Source organism: Cladophialophora immunda (assembly GCF_000835495.1).
Source record: "Cladophialophora immunda strain CBS 83496 unplaced genomic scaffold supercont1.5, whole genome shotgun sequence".
Classification (NCBI taxonomy): Eukaryota; Fungi; Ascomycota; class Eurotiomycetes; order Chaetothyriales; family Herpotrichiellaceae; genus Cladophialophora; species Cladophialophora immunda.
Window position 1 is genome coordinate 4352561 of NW_015622545.1, and position 18463 is coordinate 4371023.

Below are 18463 nucleotides of genomic sequence, written 5' to 3' on the forward strand. Positions count from 1 at the left end.
AGCCTCAAGCGCCTAGCGAAAACCCCGAAAGCAAGACGGCACCTACCACGTCAAAAAAGGAACGGTGCCCCACGATACCGGAAAAGACGCCCAACGAAAGCCATTGGCACTCACACTGCAACCGGGAGTGCCTCGCTAAAGTCACCAGTGTCATGCAGTAGTCAGCTGCGCGGATGACCGGCATCGACTACTGCTACGTGTGGTGCGGCCAGCGACACCTCTGGCAAGCCCTCACTATGACAAACAAGAGGAGCAACAAGGACACGCAAAAGAGGTTGTCGATGCTAGACGGGCGAGCGGCTACCAGGCTTGGACTGCCATTTCCCTCCCAGCCGGGGATGGCATTTGAAAAGATTTGAAAAGATTTGGAGAGATAGTTACAAGGACATCTGCGTCGTTCGATATAATGAACTAGACCATAAGTTCTATTTTCAGCGACTCTATACCCCTCCGCGGGGCCTATCACTACTGGCAAGCCAAGGCGTTCCTGCTTTGCGCTGATGGGTTCAGACATAACGTTTCAGAATATGTCATCTTGTTCTGGAGCGGGAAGATCCCCTAGGATGAGAGAAATTATCCAGTAGAGGGATCCTCCTTTGTCGGACTTTCCACCCAGGGTTCCGTATACGCATGAAACGACTGCTGCTGTGGGGGGAGCCTCTGCAGTGTTCGGACACGAGCTTCCAGATCATCGACGCATGGACCGTCCATCATGCCACCTCTCATTCCTCCTTGCAAACTCTGATGTCAAGCGGAGCTTTTGAGCATTGGCTTGTTGGTGCCCCGCAACTTATCTGCGTTTGCTTCTTCTGAGGCAGTTCTGCAAGTTGATTGCCTATTTGCAGTTGCTGGCAAGCCGCCGTAGTGCCATGTACAGCATGTAACACTTTGGTTCACAGCAACGTCCAACAATTACATTCACCAGCTGGTACCAGACGGGTAGCGAAGCTTGCAAAAGATGCCCTTTCCCGGCAGGAGCATTCTTATTCTAGCCCCCGCTGGCACTGGAAGTTCGGAATCCTGACTCCTGAGAGTGGCTGGGCTCTCCACCAACTTGGCTAATGGAAAGGTTTGAGGCAACAGGTTGGCTCATCCAGGCAAAGATCTCGAGCAACATCCTTGAACCGCTTCTCCATAGCACGAACGGCCAATCAGCAGGCGCTCTCTTTCCAGGACCTATTCCCCTCTCCTACTTCCAGCACCGAGTGGCATTGTCTGACAAGTGTCACGTCATCCGAGGCTGATGTGTGACAACTGAGAAGCACCTCTAAATCCCACCAGTCGGTCCAACAAACACGAGTTTTGCAGGGAACAGCCAGCCGGCTAGCTTCACCAATTGTGTGTCATCGTGACTGAATTGAGCTAGGCCGACTGGCACGCGACGCGAGATCTGACTTTGGGCGTGTCAACACCCACATCTCGTCATCTGGGACCCCAGCCTATCATGACGCTGAATGGGTCCCTGTTGTGAGGAACCAGCTAGCGGACCTCCACCCGGACGAGCCACGGTCCCCTGTTGACTCGTAAACGAGAAGCAGGCCCTTCCATGTCGTTTGGGGACCACTCGGCTGTCAGAATCTCAGACGAGCTCCTACGTGTCTCCGCCCTGGACCGCGCGATCGGCCTTATGCACCCGAACAACAAACAAACGACATTTGCGTTCGCCGTTCGGGGTCTGCAAACTTGTTTTTCGATTTGGCTTCTGAGCAGACTGTTGGTTTAGCCGCATGAGACATGCGAGCGGTGACTGCTTGGGCTCAGCGATAATGTTGGCCAATGCATGGCTAGCGGTCGTCCGGGATGGCATATCAAGCCCAGTGAATCCGCCTTGGTACTTTCTCATCCGATTGACCAGCCATTTACGTACATCCTGGTCTTGGGCTTCCAGGTTTATCATGGCGTTTCATGCTCTGCGAGGTCGCTAACGCACTTGACCCTGGCCAACTCGCTTGGTCGGCCTGGTGCTTGCTCGCTTTGGTCTTTTTCCCACCCCCTCGCGTCCCGCTGGCCGCCTTTTTCAGCTTCTCAAAGCTTGCTTCTTGCCCGATCTCCAGCTTTTTTACGTGGTCCCTTCATGCATGGAGACACAAACACGGCTGGGCGCACTAACAATGTTGCACCCAAGGTGCTGATTGTTTTGCCAGCACCAACTGAGTTTTGCTAAACTGCAAGAGCCATCCCGGCATCAATTCATTAGGTTGACAGCTGTTACTTTAACGGGTCGCTCATCCGCCGAAAAGGGCAGTTCAATGAACTTACGAGGTCAGAAACTTACAGGGTCCTGTACCATCCCTTGGCCGTTGCTGGATCAAGGGATGTGCTATTTGCTGGGTTTGCTGGGAACAACCTGGTCATCCAAGTAGAGTTCTGCACGGGCAAATGCGAGCAACAGAGCCTAGAGCACTCTTCTGTGCCGATATCACACCCAACATGCGAGTGCAGTGACATGCACGGACTCTATTTCCATTGCTCTTGTTGCGAGGTTTGCATCTCAAACGATCAACAGCGTCGTCCCGTACCTTGGGCGTTCGTCGATTTCCCGGAGTTTGCTCTTGACTCGGTTTTGTGAGAATTGTGACCGATATGCCTTGGTTCGAGATTCGAGAACAAAGTCATCGATACCGCTGTCAACCTGCCACGTCTGCTACCTGGGCTTCCTCAAATAGGAGAAGATTTTGCCCCCGACTGCTGCTTTGTAGATGCTGCCTTCCACGACACCCACCCCCCATCCAGACTGTTGCAAGTAGACAATTGTAGCACCACGTCTGGTTGAGTAGTGGCTGAGCAACAATACCGCTTCATCACGTAGCAATGTGGTTACAACGTCTGTAGCTGGCCGCGGAATGATTTGTGAGCAGAAGGACGCAGTGAATAGTGTGGTCGTACTGACTTGTCCCAACAATGGGAATCGCTCCAGCCTTTGAGTTTGACGCACCGGGAGCGCCCAGGGCCGTTTAGACGCCATGAGGGGGTGTGTGGGTGGTTGAGAGGATTCTGTTGCCCTGTGCATTTGCCTGCATTCTAGCCGTTCCTCCACGGTACCGGCTGGGGATGCCCCCCCCTGTGAGAAAGCATCGCCTTCTTGAGGCCCTTTTGACAGGAGGGCGACTTCGGGGTGGCTGTCAATGACATGGGCAGCTCGAACGGCCCCCTCCTATCCCAAACTGCAGCAGGCCACCACCACTGCCGACACAGTGCAGATGTGGAGGTTCACGAAGCAATGGCAATGGAGGAGAGGATCGTCTGTGTCTGACAGTGATGATACTTCAATACAGGCTCAATCTGAAGCCTAGTGAGCCTGGCCTTTCATTTGAGAAGCGACAGTTGTTGTGGCCCCATCGGGGTCATGGGCCACTGAGGGATCAACGTGCTAGTTATAAACCAACCCACACAGGCCAAGACTGGCGCCCCAGCCTTATCCATGGGCCCTGCCGGTTATTACCTATAACGCCAGTGAACGCCCTTGCACGCCTGGAAAGTCCTTGCGCGCCCCTCCACCAGCTAAAACTGGCTTACCAGCTGAGATTCCTCAAATCCTCCTCTCCTTCAATCGCACCTTGTCCTTTCACATCTCCCACCAGGCCTCATTCTTCGTCACCTTGTCTCTTTTCCTTTGTGCTTTTGTTCGTGTCTTGCGTCTGTTGTGTCTATTCTATTGCTCCTCAGGCTCTTAATCAACCGGGATCACCCTCCCTCTCGTCCTGAACCCGGCTCATTCCAAACCAGTCGCGTGTTCCCTCGCCCAATTTCCTGGCCCGCGTGTATCGGAGACCCATATCCCTTGCGTCCACACGTCTTCTAGAAACAGCCAACCAACCCACGACCGCTCTTCCTCCCAGAACTCTCTTCGTCCTTCTATTCCTCCTGCTGATGGTCAACCCGCCATGAGGACGGTTCACTCCAGCGGCCTCTGGAGCATCTGGGTTGTGGTGCCTCGAGGGCAATGGGCCTGTCAAGCATGATGGAGTCCAGACAAGAGCACGTTGCCACGGTACGGAGACCTCTTTGATGAAAACTCCCCATGCCGCTCACGCTTGCTGACGCTCTCACATGCAGCTCTGTGCTGTCGGCACACTTGGTGTTGCCGCTGCGGGACTGGCACTTGGTACATCCGAAGGGGATGCATACTTGATCAAGCCGGGCAAGAGGAAGGCTCCCGGCTCCAATGCTGCCACCCATTCTCCAATCTTTCCGGAACAACAACACCCTACGCGTCCTCATACGTCCCAGCCCGCTGCTTCCCTCCCAGCATTGTCGGAGAGACTGGAACGTCGGCTGTCAACATCTATCTTGAGGAGGAAGACTATCCGGGCACCTACCCCTTCCGCAGCAACAGAGAGTACCGGTACAGACTCTCGTGAAAGTTCGGTCAGCAGGCATGGAATATTAAGACCTTGGACATCTGACAGAGAGTCGTCAGCAGACGGGAGGGAACAAAGAACTCCGTCTACCTGGTTGAGACGAATCTCAAGTCTATCTCGTCACAGTCGAGGTAGCCCTACCTCATCTTCATCGAGATTAGATGACTCTCCGGGCCCATCCCGCACCTCTATGAACGACCTTGACCAGCCCAACAAGCTCGTCAAGCGTTCGTCCTCAAAGCGAATGCTTACGAGTGACGGTGTCACTCCGGCTCTTTTGAGACGTCCGGCTACGAGCCACCAAAGATCAGCAACGCTTTCTGGAATACCGTACACCCGACCTCTGACAACCGAATCTACGAGCCTTGAGTCACCGGGTTATATTACTAACGAAACCACCTGGCGACCATTCTTCGAGACGAGCCATTCGAGGAAGCGGCATTCCTCTGGAGTACCCCGAGAAGTCGGTGCTCGGACCATTTCAGCATCTCAAGGCTGCCCGCCAACCCTTCTGCTCGGAGGAGCCGTAGAGCCTCGAGACTTCACAGATATGGACGACCGAATATCACAACCGTCTGATTCCCAGGCGCCTCCGCCAATCCGTAGGCATAAGATTCGCCGGACCTTTGGCTCTGTGCGAAAGGGCATACCTCCACGCCACTTCACTGATCCTATCGTCAGGCTCAATAAAGATGAAGCCTATGGCAGCATTGTCCCCTCAGCTGCCTTTTCCAATCTGTCACCAATGTCGAATGTTTCCACTTTTGAGGTTGATTTGCCTCATGGTACCCCTGTCTTCAATTCGAGCCCCCCCTCGTATGGTCCCCCTCAAAACCGATTTACTATAGCCAAACGCATATCCGTCGCTCCTTCAGATCCAACCACGGCCAGCTCTGACAATGATACCAGAGTGTTTACGGACGATGATTCAATGGACTTCCAAAGCGATACTGCGTATGACTCACTAGCCACGCGAGCGACAGCCAGCAGTCATTCGGGTTTCCGTCAACCTAAAATAGAAACGATTTTTGATGAGATATCAGTTGACCAGCCGGCGGAGACATCCGCCATAGAAGAATTGATGCAACGAGCTACGTTAGATGATGCACAGTCAATCCAACGGGATGCAGGTCATGGACAATCTTCCAATATCGGTATTGGCATTAGTGGGCTTGAAGCCCAAGGGGAGATGCAAAACTTCAGTCCGGACCAAGCATCCACTCCAGTCAAAAGCCCCACAGCAGAAGTGGACGATTTTGTTTTAACGCCAGTTCCGAAGAGAAAATATCGTGAAGCTGTTGTTTTGGGTTCTTCCCCCCCTTCAGCACAGCTCTTTCCACGACCTCGGGACGTCGAACCGGAACTTCCCCCCATGATGGATATTGACGATGAAGATGACATCGACTGGTCGCCCAAATCTGCCAGTGATAGGAACCAAACGGCTACGAAGGAGCTGCCTTCGAGCCCAATCCAGAGCCGCTTCGAGCAGCCTTCGGAAGACGACTTTGATGAACAACATTCTACCAAGAGATCTTCCATTTTTGACTGGTCGGAACACCCCAAATTCGGCAGCGACCAGTCAAATGGAATCAATCCTCGGCCGCAAACCGTGCATGGTAAGCAAGGGAGCCATGTTGGGAGGAGTCGGGCTTCTGGACGGAAAAACAATGCAGCCATGCACCTCCGCAGTCAGAGTGTTCCGGTCGTCAACCGTGACAGTGTGTCGGAAACTGATACGCCATCGTCAGCCACTAAGTTTGGTACATGGGCTCTGGGCAGTAAGCCTGTAAGCGAGGAATGGAGCGATGACTTTGAGTTTGACGACGCTGATGTGGGCGAAGAAGCCCCGGGGACCGCAGCAGATGAGAGCAAAGCGATGAACCGGGAGTCGATCCGAAGCGTCAAGGTTCCCCAGTCCATCATTGATCGGCAGCAAAGTGTCCACGTACAATTCGGCCAAGTTCGGGATTTCATGTTACTAGTTGAAGAGCTTAAGAGACTGCGTCTTCGCGGTGCCACCCTCGGGCTTCTGGAAAGTCATTCGCGACAACTGTGGGAAGATGCTGGGAGTATCATTGACCTGGCTACCGTGAACGAGGATGATGAAGCCCTCCCGCGGGTACCTTCACCGGTATCATCGGACATATTTGGAGACGAGACCCCTCCACCCAAGCGGACCGTCGATGACGAAGATGGACGACTAACGAGCAGACGATCCATCTCGAGTCCAGCAACACCTCCATACGGCCGGCCGCGCGGAGAAAGCGTGCAGGCCAAGAATTTTCTGCAAGCCATTCACCAGAATAGAAGGGAGGCAGAAGCCTCACTTGCTGAGGAATCAATCCGTGGTCGTGGCCGTGACCGTGATAAGCTCCCCTTCGACACGCAGGACTTGAGAGATCTGGTGGTGAGAGCAGGCGTGATCACCCGGGCACTGAAGGAGATTGTGCGGAAAGCAGAAGGCGTATCGTTAAGCCCCGAGCGCCCTGCGCAGAAATTCCAGGAGCCAGTATTCCGGCAGATATTTGACCCGCCAAACTCATCACCCAGTCCAGAGTCAAGGAAGCCAGGCCTCCCGAAGAGCAGGAGTGCAAACAGCTACCTTGACACGGTGGACGCATCGGCAGATCGCGAGATTTCACAGCCACTGAACTTCACCAAGGTTGTGGAAGCTAACTGAAATCGGGAAACGAAACGATATCGGATTCCCCTTATTTCCTTGTGCAGCATTTGTACAGTACGACGGCACGGCGTTTATGATCAAGCTCGGACTATCGAATTGGATGCATGGGGAACGGCGCATGTCGTTATCATCAGCATTTGGGGTTTGGGCATTGGAAACCAAAAAAGCAAAAGTGGGAAGGACCAAGGACAAGGACAAGAGCAAGACCGAGGGTTTTTGTAATAACTGGACGGGAGAAACGTGCATTGCACGAACTTGGGCACTGACACTGTGATGGATACGCATTATGGACGGCTTCTCTTTTTTTTGTCACGATTCTCATGGAGGAGTTTGACTGGTCGCAGCGATCTCCCATGCAAAAGTCCTGTGGGAGGTCAGCTGTTCCCGTTCTTCGAGTTCTCCGTTTCCATGCACAAAGCATTGAATGCACTAACAAAAAGCAAAGCAAAGACACGAGCGGCAAAGGGGCAACGAGCAAAGTATGAATGGTTTGTAGCGGGCCATTTGTTTAGGTCTTGAAATGAATGAATTGGGCGGACGGGGTCTGCTTGCTCGCTTGCGTATATCATTCCGATTGTGAGATGGTATCGTCGAAATCCATCAGCAGTATCACACAATAGAGAGTAGAATGAGCCTGGGGTGTTTGACCCCGAGAAGACGGGCTGTTGCTGTATCTCGCAGGGCAAAAGGAGGAAGTTCGATGCCGCAGTTCCGAGATTTTGCTCTCCAACTTTTGGAGCTCCAAAGGCTTGGCGTGCCAGAAGGTTGTCGACCTCAACTCTCACCCACCACCACCACCACCCCCCAAGGACCTTGATCGCGTTCCAGCTTCCCATTGAACCCAAATCCATCGTCCACGTCAAGACTCTCCGCTCTCGTCGACTCTGAAGGGAGGGAAGACGATACTCTCGGCCCCTCTACCACCCTCGGATTGACTTCTCTGACGGCCGCCGTGTCCTGCTGCTCGGCACCTCTCCGCTCCTTCAAAGCAACTCTCGGCTCGCAATTACATCAATCACCACCCCAAGATACCATGTTGCACCGCTTACCCTCTCGCCTTGCGCGCCCCTCGGCGTCGCTCCTTTCCTCCACCGCCTCATCGTCCCGCTTCACCCTCACTCGCCCCTCGATCCGTGCTGCGACCACCGCTCACAACGAGCACCGTGGGCAAGACGCCCACGCCAGCCACCACGGGGACGCACATGGGCATGACGACCACTTTGACGCCCCGGCAGGATGGCTCTGGGGCCAAAGACCCGGAGAGAAATACGAAAAGGAAGGATGGGAGGGTCTTGCGTGGGTGTTTGTGGCGAGTTGGGTCGTGGCGGTCGCAGCGTATACCATGAAGGAGGATACCTCGTACGTGTTCCCCCATCTAATCCTGCTTGTTTCCTCCCCTTTATTGGCTGTTTTGGATCCGTCAGTCGTCAAAGGTCTATACTGGCTGCTCGCGGCTTCCGAGCACAAGAAGCTACTACGTTTCCATCCGTCCTTCTAGCCCCCCGTTTGCATCAAATCTTCCATATCACAATGGAGAATCTGACTTGTAATGTTCTCGTTTTAGGATACAAACATGGGCTCTGGAGGAGGCGCGACGAAGACTGGAAAAAGAAGGGTTCTATGACGACAAATAAACCGGCGGGCTACAGCTCTATTCTTCTGAGGGGGCGGTATCGTTACAGTCATGAATTGGTTGCGTCGCGCTTGGAAGGCTGTCCAAATTACGCGGCAAGCTCTACATTATGGCGTTTATGGAGTCTGTGATTTCCAGAGTGGTGGTTGATAGACGCAAGATGGCCCCTCACAGCCTGAGCAGTCTGGCTTCAGGCCATCGAATGAGCGAGCGGACAGGGAGAGAACAGCAACAAGCAACATCAAACCGGCAGGTCTCGACGGCGGCTCAGTGGCGTTCTTTCAATACCCTACCCTCGGCGTATCGCTGAGGTGGGTTGCTACTCACCGTCTCTATCCAAGGGGCTCAACTTGGTGGGCCAGTCGAGACCTTTTAGAACATATACCAAATTGCCATGACTGTATATACGATGCTGGTTCCTTTTCCCTTCTCTGCTTTGCCCCATACCTAGAAACCTACGAGCCGAAAGGACCTCCCGGATAACAGTCCTGAAACATCCCACTCATTGCCCTGATTCCTTGGTAGGGTATCTAGGCACCCAGGTACCTACAAGGTACGGAGTAGTTACAGGTCAATCTAGACCTTGACCTTGACCTTGACCTTGACCTGGACCTGGACCGAGTCGAGATCGAGGAGCAAGCAAGGATATGAGTGACGGCCTTTGATTCGATTGCGGATTGTCTTTTTCTTTCCTTCTATCTCCTCCCAGCAAGCAGCCATCCGGCTTCTCTTGAACAGGAAACTTTCCATCCACTCCCCTCGCGGCCCGTCAATCATTGTAATGCTGTGCTCTGGCATTCCGTGCTATCTATTCTATTCGGTATTCATTCTCGCACGGGGAGGCAGGGTGGGTGGCGGAAAACGGTGCTGTTCATCCAAGCGCCCTTTGGCCCCCGCAGATGTAGGTACGTATCTCTTTTCTCGACGTTTCATCATGCGACGTTCAGTTTTCCCTTGTCTCTAGCTGTGGTGATATGCGTGCGTATTCTCTTCCATATAACTTGTTGGCTGGGGTCTCTATTTTCCTTGACACTCCAAAGCATTTCCTCCAATTAATTCGTTAACATCATCCTGTCGTACGCTTTTGTCATGGTACAAGCTGAAGCAAATTGTATCTCCGTGCAAGGAAACCACGTCCGTCGCAAGCTTCTCTCTAGCCGTTTCAGAATATGTGGCGAAAATGTGCGGAGTGTCGTGGGTAAAACACTCCCTATACGGTTCAGATATAGCGTGAGAAAGAATAAAAATTGAAGTGGTGTCAACGCCCGCCAGATATGCTGCAATTCGCTCTGCACACTTTCAAGGACTGGTGATGCATAATCCTCCGATTTGGCGCTGAACTGTCCGTTCCAAGGTCGACAAGAGGATCCGTGTTGATTGCTTCGTTGCAGTGTCCGAGACTTTCTAATTCTGGATTGTAATCTTCTCTTGAGTCAGTCCTGGTGCCTTCTCATCTCAAGACCATTATGAGGTCGCCCGTCACGGCAAAAACACATCGACGCCGACCTCGTTGCTCCATCCAGGCTCCAGTTCCATCTCCTCCCATGCTGAAGCAACGTCGATCTCTAGGATACCACTTCCCTCAGGTCCATGTTCTGCATTGAACGCAACAACATGTTGTGGCACGGCTTTTCCTTGGATGATGACCATCAATTCTTCCACCTTGCGCTGCCGAGACTCGACATCTGAAATCCAAATGCCGAGCACGCCAAGGGCCTTCAATTGCACATGTATCTTCAGTCGATGGGGAATAGATTCGGAGTCTACCTCAGCATGGTTGAAGCTCGATTCCATAATCGCACACGCGCCGGTGAATTTGCCCAGTAGACCCAGCACGGCGACGTCGACATCCAAGTTCGAGGCTGGGAGATGAAATGTGTGCACAGGAAGGGACGTCCAGACGTCGTACCCTCGTGGTGGTAACGTGCACTGAAGCAAGCTTTCTGCTCGAATCGGATCCGAGGGGTGAATTGGAGGGGTGATGCGTTTTGACATGTGGGAGCGGGCGATCCATTTCCGACTCGAAATTTGCGTTGCTCCGTCCGTTGAAGCTGGGGCATTCACGCCAGGGAACTTTGTGATTGGCAGGATGAAGCTGATTTCCGACTCGGCAATATTGAACACACCTAGCATTCCCGAACCAACGTCGGACCTGCCATCGTAGGCGCCAATTTTGAGAACCCCTTTCTCGTCGTACTTGTCGTAGACGCCCATGGTCTTGCCAACGCAGCTAGGACGCAAGATGACCGTCTGACCTCTCGGATTCAAAGCTGTCATCTGATGGATCAAATCCACATCGTGCTCTCCGGGTGTGTCCGTAATATAGATAGGTCCGCCTGATACACAACGTGCCGCCGCGTGGAAGCCGCTGTACGGGTGACTTGATTGAAACATGTCCCAATCAGGAAGTATATTCAGGTGTTGTGTAAATAAGGCGTTATGCGCATTGACAAAGACGTGCCAGGCATGGGACGTCGGCACGTCAGGAAAGAAATCGTCACTGTTGCGGAGGAGAATCCTGGGTGTGGTCGTGGGAAGGAAGCTGTGGAAGAGAATTTGTGGAATCATCGACATACACGAGATGGCTTTTCCAGAAAGATGGCGTAGATGTGCCTGCGTCCACGCCGACTGGTAGGTGTTGGTAAATGATCGTCGATCAGATGTGTCCGCCAGGAGATCAAGTGAAAACTGAACATCGGTTTTGACGCCAGTCACCCCAGCGTTAGACAGGAAGCGGTAGAAGTCGTCGTACATTCTGTGGATGTCGTCCGGGTGGATGGTGAGCTTGCGTCCAGCCATGGGAGTTCCGTCACGGAATGTGACCTCGAGCGTTTTGTACTTCTTCGCGATATCGCCTTCTGGAGAGATACCGCCCCAATAACCCATCAATGCGTGCCAAACAGCGACGTCACGTATCTTGGGGTGAGCCTCTTTGATTTTGTCTATGGAAGATTTGAGTCCGTCAGGGAATCCCAGAGGGTTCGCTTCGAAGTCCTTCCACCCTCGATGGAACTGGTTCGTGGCTCCTTGAGTGCCGTCGAGAGACTGCCAGTTGTCGTCGATGATCAAGGTTGAGATATGAATCTGGTGTTGTGCAAGGGAATCCAACCCGGCCATAATCTTTTCAGCATTCAGATCCTGCCCGAGAGAGTTCCATGTGCAGTACGCCAAGCTATCGTACCAACTTGCCAGCCACTGTGGGTTGATGGCGGGTTGATCCGACGAGGGTCTGTCGTGATTAACAAGAACCGTGTCCGAGTCAAGCGATTCCGACCTGATGCTCTTTGGCAGCTGCTCTAGTCGTTCAAGGTTTTGCTGATAGACCGCAGACTGTCGGACCAGCTTTCGCATCTCATACATAACGGCAGCATTTGCGATTTCGAACTTCCATGCTGAAGCCGCCAGGACCTTGAACTTCCGATCCCGCCCAGAGTCGTTTCTCGATTGAACCACGATCTCGCCATCGCGCGTCGACCCAAACTGAGTAAGGACGTCGTCAATTCCATTGATAGCCAGGATCACAACATGGAGACCATCATATCTCAGAAACGACAGTAATATCGCTGGTTCCGATAGCTGCAGCTGATGCTCGCCATGCCGAGGAGCAAACCATGGTTCCCATATGCGAACCAAGGCAAACCACCGGCAGAGCTGGGTCACTCTGCCCAGGACGAGCGATTCGAGTTTCGCATTTCCTTGACTTGAAGGGATGGGTTGAGCTGACTCGATGGTGTAGAGGCGCGCTTCTGGCGCATCGCTGGGGGTCTTCCTAAGAGTCCAACCTTCACCGACTTCGACTGGTGATGCGCCCAGGAAGTTGGGATCGACGGGAGGCTGTAGAATGAGTTCCCCATCACGGATGCCGAAATTGTGATAGACCCAGGACCATTCCGAATTGGGATCGACTCGATAGCGGACGGTAAAAGGGACTCTGCGACCCTTGTAAGTTTTTTCGGCCGAAACGAACGGGCTGTCGAGGTCTCCAGAAAATGTGTAACGATAATTAACTGTTTGGCTATCGTCATAAAGGACCGCTGGAGTGGTGTCGACTAATTTCAGATCCAGCGCAAGCCAGGGAGCCTTGGTCCCAGAGTAGCTCGCGTGATCATACCATATCGATACCTCCCACGGTCTCTCCGGCAATGATTTCGAGGACTCGAGGACGACTGTAAAGTTGAACTAGGGGAAATGTCAAAGCGATGAACAGGGTGTGGAGGAGGGACGGTCAAGGAGACGTCATGATCACGCAGGGAATCATGCGACCATCGAATAATGTTCGCAGGCTCTCCCTATTGAGTGCCAAAAGACCACGGGAGAGTGGACAGGGAACTTACTTTGTCTCTTGTCGGAGGGACAACCGTAACCTGGGCCAGCGGAGGATATGTTGCCAGTTTGGCGAAAAGGGCCATTTGCGCAGGACGATAGAACTTTATCTGGGTCGGCTTCGCAGGAGGAGAGGCGTGGGAGGGAGAGGAAGAAGGAACGGCGAGATCGGAGAGCGACATGTGAAGAAAAGGTGCATAGCAGGACTCGGAAATGATAATCCAGTGCGTAACAAGTGGCGTCTTGGGAGATACAGCAATGAAGCAACGGCTATGGTCGAGGGGAAAGCGATACAGAGCCGGGGGGTTCCAACTGTAGTGAGCTTGTCGGATATGGTAGAGGGACCAATAATGGCGTAAGCCCTGGATAGAGAGCCGGGCTGCCAGACGTACGCCACAGAGCTTGATGGGACCCAGAGTTTGGTAACACGACAATGTGGTTGGTTAGACGAAGGGGGGCGATACAAGGCCCAGCAAGGGGCCGGTTGTGGTCGTCAGATGTAGGGATGAACTCCCGTGCTCCCCCAGAAACTCCCACTATTCAAGGCACCATGACATATTCTCGCAGCTTCTTCTCACGGGTGCCAATTCCGTCCCACAGCGCCCGAGGAGGTATTGTTTGCTGAGCAGATGGAGGCGGGGTCCGAGAGTGACGGTCTTTGACTCGACTCTGAGCGTTGAAACGTCGATCGAGGATCGTGGATCGTGGATCGTGGACCGCAGAGGGAAGAAACTGCTCGGTCCTCTTTCCGAAGTGGCCCTTGAACGTCTAGAAATTTCTGTTTGTCTTCTTCCTCTTTGACCTTATTGGGGGGGGGGGGGTGCAAGAGAAGATGTGAGGGTTGTTGAGTTGTTGGGCAAGAGTTTGAAAATGAACAGCGACCAGAGGGCGAGTCGAGCAGCCTGAGAGAGTCACGTGCCGTTAGAAGCCACACATGCCATTTCATTGACGGTGCATGTTCTCCGTCCACGACACAGCTACTACTACTAGGTACCAAATGCCTTTGCAACGTTCATCAGTACTTGTATATCCTCCAGGCGCCTCCTGTGTACGGCGTACGTATCCTGCTGTCCTATAACGGTTCTCCTACAGACACCCTTGATAAGTGCGCTGGGAGCAAAACTCAAAACGGGAACCCGCTTCTGTCGTGGTCTCATCTTAGTGACCGCTTTGAATCCATCGCCCCAGCCAGGCTCCGGTCGGGTAGCAGTACATGTGCCGCTCTAGCCTGAGAGGACTCAGTTCTACTGTAGCTATCAAAGGACTTGTACCGGGCATCGCCCTGCCGAATCAAACTGGCCGAAGATGATCCATACCCCCCAGTAATCTCGTCTACTGACTCGGCACTTCATATTCCGTATACATCCTTCAATTCGTCGTCCTCAGATGCTGAATCACTGCCAAGGTCCACGCCGCTGTCCACGAACCCAGTCTCGGTGCCGTCTGCACCCACATGGCTCCGTTCGCGTGGTAGCTGATGCACCAGATATTCCACTGGCGCCCGTTGCTTTTTGCTCATCACTTCCTTCATGTGTTCCTGCACCACCGGCAGTATCTTCGCTGCTTTCGCGATCGTCTCTATCGTCCGGTGATTCAGGGCCTTGATGCTCATGGTCACTGGCTGATAATACTCTTGCTCCGCTTGCCATTTGCCTTCCTTTTCGCCCTTTTCTTCCGCAGGCTCCCCGCCAGCCGTCATCTGCGAACCTTTCCGTTCCACCAAGAACGAACAGATCATCTCCAATCCTCCCGGACGGATTTCCAAGACCGCATACTCGGGAAAGAGCCATCTGTCCGGACAGGCAGCTTGATTCCCCGATGGAACGCTCGTAATCTCCATTACAATGTGCTTGATGAAGGGCTCTGGTCGGGCTGGGGGTGGTGGTGGCGGCTGCGGCGGCTGAGGATGATACCCAATGTAGCTTCCCATTGGACCTCCACGCCCAGTTGGTGGAGGAACATGTGGAAACGTGTGCATCACTCCGGGTAGTACGCCTGGTCCTAACGGTGGACCTGCAGAAGCAGGAGGAGGGGGAGCAGGGGTAGCAGTATCTGGATGCTGACGTGGCGGCGGTTGTGAAGGATTGTATGTCGACGAGCGCCCAGGGACCATTGTAGGTGAGGGATTTGACGAGGGTCCTGGGGGTAAAGAACTAGGGGCAGTGGGGTTAGACTCAATGGCCGACTGTTTTGAGGCTTCTGGAACTGTTGGCGTTGTTGACGGTGGTTGCTGGCTTGGTGGCCGCGAGTCGCCTTTGGGAAGGCGCTCGACTTCCTGCCGCCGGATCACTTCGTTGAATTCGTCAATATGAGCCTGGAACTCTTTTAACTGCTCAGGTGATGCCCTTGAAGTTGCCACGATTTTCATCAACTCCTTCAACTGAGGATCAGACGCTGCTCGTGCTGCTAACATTTGGATGACTGGATCTGTCGTACTCCCTCTCCCCCCCGGAGGCGGATTTGGCCTTGACTCCGGACGCGGCGTCTGAGGTTGTTCGCGCGGGGATTGGGCCGGAGGAGGGTTTGGCGGAAAAGAAGCAGCGCAGGGTCTTGAATCCTTTTCTTGTTTGATCTGGTTCGGAGGAGGCCCAATTGGCGAGGGGGACGGAACCGCTGAGGGTGGGGTATCTCTGACCGGTGCGGGAGGGTTGGGAGCCCGAGGCAGGGCTGATGTCGACGGCGATGGCGATGCAGACGGAGGTGGATGCAGAGGTTTGGCATGGTGGTATGGACCAGGAGGCGGAAAGCTGGTATAGGGAGAGTGAGGAGGCGGCGGCGGAGCGGCCATGTGCTTCAAGGCATGTTGATTTGGATGGCGTTGAAACGGTGGAGGACCCGTTTGATCACGAACCGTGTAGAAAACTATATCAAACGTATGGGGCTCGATCGTCATAGTCGCAGCACCTAACCTTTGCATCGATTTGGCGTCGGGGTTGTTGGGAGGAGCCTCTATAACACCCTTTCTCTTGACAGGCTTGACCCAGTACTTTTCGAAGATGCCATGGTATAGCCACTGCATCCGAGAGCGGTGAAGAGATGCGGCAATGACCGCACTCTCTGCAATTGACTGATATTCCCGCACGGACAGGTTGGAGGGTTGTTTCTCTTTGATCGTGGGTAGCGGCTGATTCGCAACAATTCGAGTGGGAAGGACATCCTCGCCAACAGAGATCGAGGGGGGAGAGCGTGAGACCGAGATTGGTGTTTGAACTCGAACCAGACTGGCGCGTTTCTTGTAAGGACGCTTGTGGCGAGGTTCTGAAGAGACAGCGGAGGTTTGCTTGCGAACAGCAGGAGTTGACGCAGACGCGGGTGCAGCAAGTTGCGCAGGCGAGGACGCTCTTCTTTTCGATGCGGGATCTCGTCTGTCACGCGCGGGCAGAACCCGTTTCTGAGGAGTCACCTCGGCCATGACCGAATCGAGGGCGACCTGGAGGTTAATAAGCCCTGCTGCCGGCCCAGATTCTGACAAAATGAGAATAGTATACAAGGTGAACCTCGTGCATAGGAGAGATATTGGATGTCTGAACAATTTCGCCGCAGCAGGTGACTGTGGAAGGTTAGCCGGATTCCCTACACCGCGCCATAGCCACCGCCGCGCCAACCTCAGTGGGCGCAGTGAGAACAGTGATTGATCAATCTCGTATTATGTGTCTTGTCACCCAAATTGTCGCAAGTCCCAATAGCTTTCGCCTATCTGTACACACCCAAATTCTGCAGGTGGCATTCAGCCTGTCTCGAATAACAGGCTTCCACAATGGACGTGGGCAATTGATCCGTCTTGTATCAAGGCCCTTTTTGTTCCCATAAACAGCGTGCGGCCGCTTGAATCCACCTGCTGGGCTTCATGCTGAGATGGCTTTTGACAGCTTGTTCCGCAAAGCCTTCTGGGCGCTGGCTGGATGCGGATTGATCTATGCCCTGGCTATGGGTGCTTTGACTGTGCCGGTTGTCCAGCGCAATGCGACCTATGTCCACAACATCAATCCCACTTATTTCCAAGATCTGAACAATACTGAGCAGTTTGGCTTCCTCCATCACCAAATCCAGCCCTTTACCGTCGTCACTCCGGACAATGTGACACTGTTTGCCTGGCACATCCTACCGATACACCTGTACCACAAGCACGAGAAATCCTTGACAGAGCAGTCAGATTTTGGACTCAAACCGTTCGAGGTTGCGTCCAAAAGCACTGGCCTTCAACTCCTCCTCAATGACCCTAGAGCCACTTTATTCGTACTTTTCCATGGTAATGCCGGTCATCTCGCCTCCAACTACCGCCCTTCTGCATATCAGCAGATTCTGGGGGTGACGACACCGGAGAAACCGGTGCACGTCATTGCTTTCGACTACCGTGGATTCGGCCTGAGCACTGGCAGTCCCACGGAGCAGGGTGTGATTGAGGATGCGGTATCGTTATTGTCTGCTCTAACTGGGGAGTCTGATGACGGCAAGAATCGACGCAACACAGGGCAACAGTATGTGGACCCAGCCCGGGTAGTTTTGGTGGGACAATCCATGGGCACGTTTATTTCGACGGCCTTTTATCACAAGTGGTTGGAGCTCAACAGAACCCCGTTTAGGGCTTTGTTGTTAATCGCCAGCTTTACTTCATTGCCCAATTTACTCGAGTCTTATTCGTTCAAGGGCCTCACTCCTCCAATCTTGTCCCCGTTGATGGCATATCCTCGACTCCAGCAATGGTTGCGCTCCCAAATCCAGGATCAATGGGACGCGAGCTCTAGGCTAGTGGAGTTGGCAAAGACGCCCGAGGTTCAACTCAAACTGGTCATGCTACACGCGCGCGACGACTACGAAATCCCGTGGCGAGAGGGACGAGCCAATTGGGACTATGCACTGGAGGCTGCAACTAAAGGCAAAGTCGATTTCCCTCGCAACCTTGACCGAGAGGAATGGAGAAGCTCAGACGGCAGAAAGCATCTACGCTGGGAAAGGGTGCGGCATGGAGGGCATAATAGAATCCAGACAAGTGAACAGGTTCGGCTAGCGATATTGCGACTGATAGAAGGTGAATAGACGGGGCTGCTAGAAGAGATGGAAGCATTGCAAGCCCAATACCTCGTAGGCCTGTGTTGTTGTCGGGTGCCTATGCTGACAGGGGTTAAGCGGGAAGACGGTGCTGGGCTGCCCTGGAGATCGTCTTTGTTCACGCCCACAATGGACTCCACCACGGTCAGATTCAGAGATTTGGATGACGCGAGATGCGAATCTTTTTCTGCTGCAATGGGTGGCATTGAATAATATGGCAGCCTAGTTTTGGTGCGTGTAGGGATGGGAGACGTGCGCTTCGGGGTGTCTGAGTGGTGACCATATGGACATCTGTCGTGTTACCATAGGACAATGTGTTTTTTCAGTAAACACGTACCAAGCACAAATTAGCCTCCCCTTCAGCCACGAGCACTGGGCATAGAGGTATACCTATCTAGGGATTAAATGCTCAAA

The 18463-nt window shown here is 53.4% G+C and overlaps 4 protein-coding genes across 4 annotated transcripts; 2 read left to right on the forward strand and 2 right to left on the reverse strand.

Annotated features, from left to right (window-relative positions):
- The first annotated feature begins 3562 nt into the window (after nt 1-3562).
- PV07_09612 (uncharacterized protein) lies at nt 3563-7603 on the forward strand. Its single transcript, XM_016396885.1, has 2 exons — nt 3563-3991; nt 4057-7603. The coding sequence occupies exons 1-2, from the start codon at nt 3944-3946 to the stop codon at nt 7039-7041; spliced, it is 3033 nt and encodes a 1010-aa protein (XP_016246741.1). The 5' UTR covers nt 3563-3943; the 3' UTR covers nt 7042-7603.
- A 1444-nt stretch (nt 7604-9047) lies between these two features.
- On the reverse strand, nt 9048-13817 carry PV07_09613 (uncharacterized protein). The gene is made up of 2 exons (XM_016396886.1): nt 13012-13817; nt 9048-12856 (listed from the first exon to the last, which is right to left on the reverse strand). The coding sequence occupies exons 1-2, from the start codon at nt 13180-13182 to the stop codon at nt 10157-10159; spliced, it is 2871 nt and encodes a 956-aa protein (XP_016246742.1). The 5' UTR covers nt 13183-13817; the 3' UTR covers nt 9048-10156.
- A 190-nt stretch (nt 13818-14007) lies between these two features.
- Nucleotides 14008-16484, reverse strand: PV07_09614 (uncharacterized protein). The gene has a single exon (XM_016396887.1). The coding sequence runs from the start codon at nt 16410-16412 to the stop codon at nt 14349-14351; it is 2064 nt and encodes a 687-aa protein (XP_016246743.1). The 5' UTR covers nt 16413-16484; the 3' UTR covers nt 14008-14348.
- Nucleotides 16485-16640: 156 nt separating this feature from the next.
- Nucleotides 16641-18393, forward strand: PV07_09615 (uncharacterized protein). Its single transcript, XM_016396888.1, has one exon. It carries the CDS (start codon nt 16856-16858, stop codon nt 18035-18037), a length of 1182 nt encoding a protein of 393 aa, XP_016246744.1. The 5' UTR covers nt 16641-16855; the 3' UTR covers nt 18038-18393.
- The last annotated feature ends 70 nt before the right edge of the window (nt 18394-18463 follow it).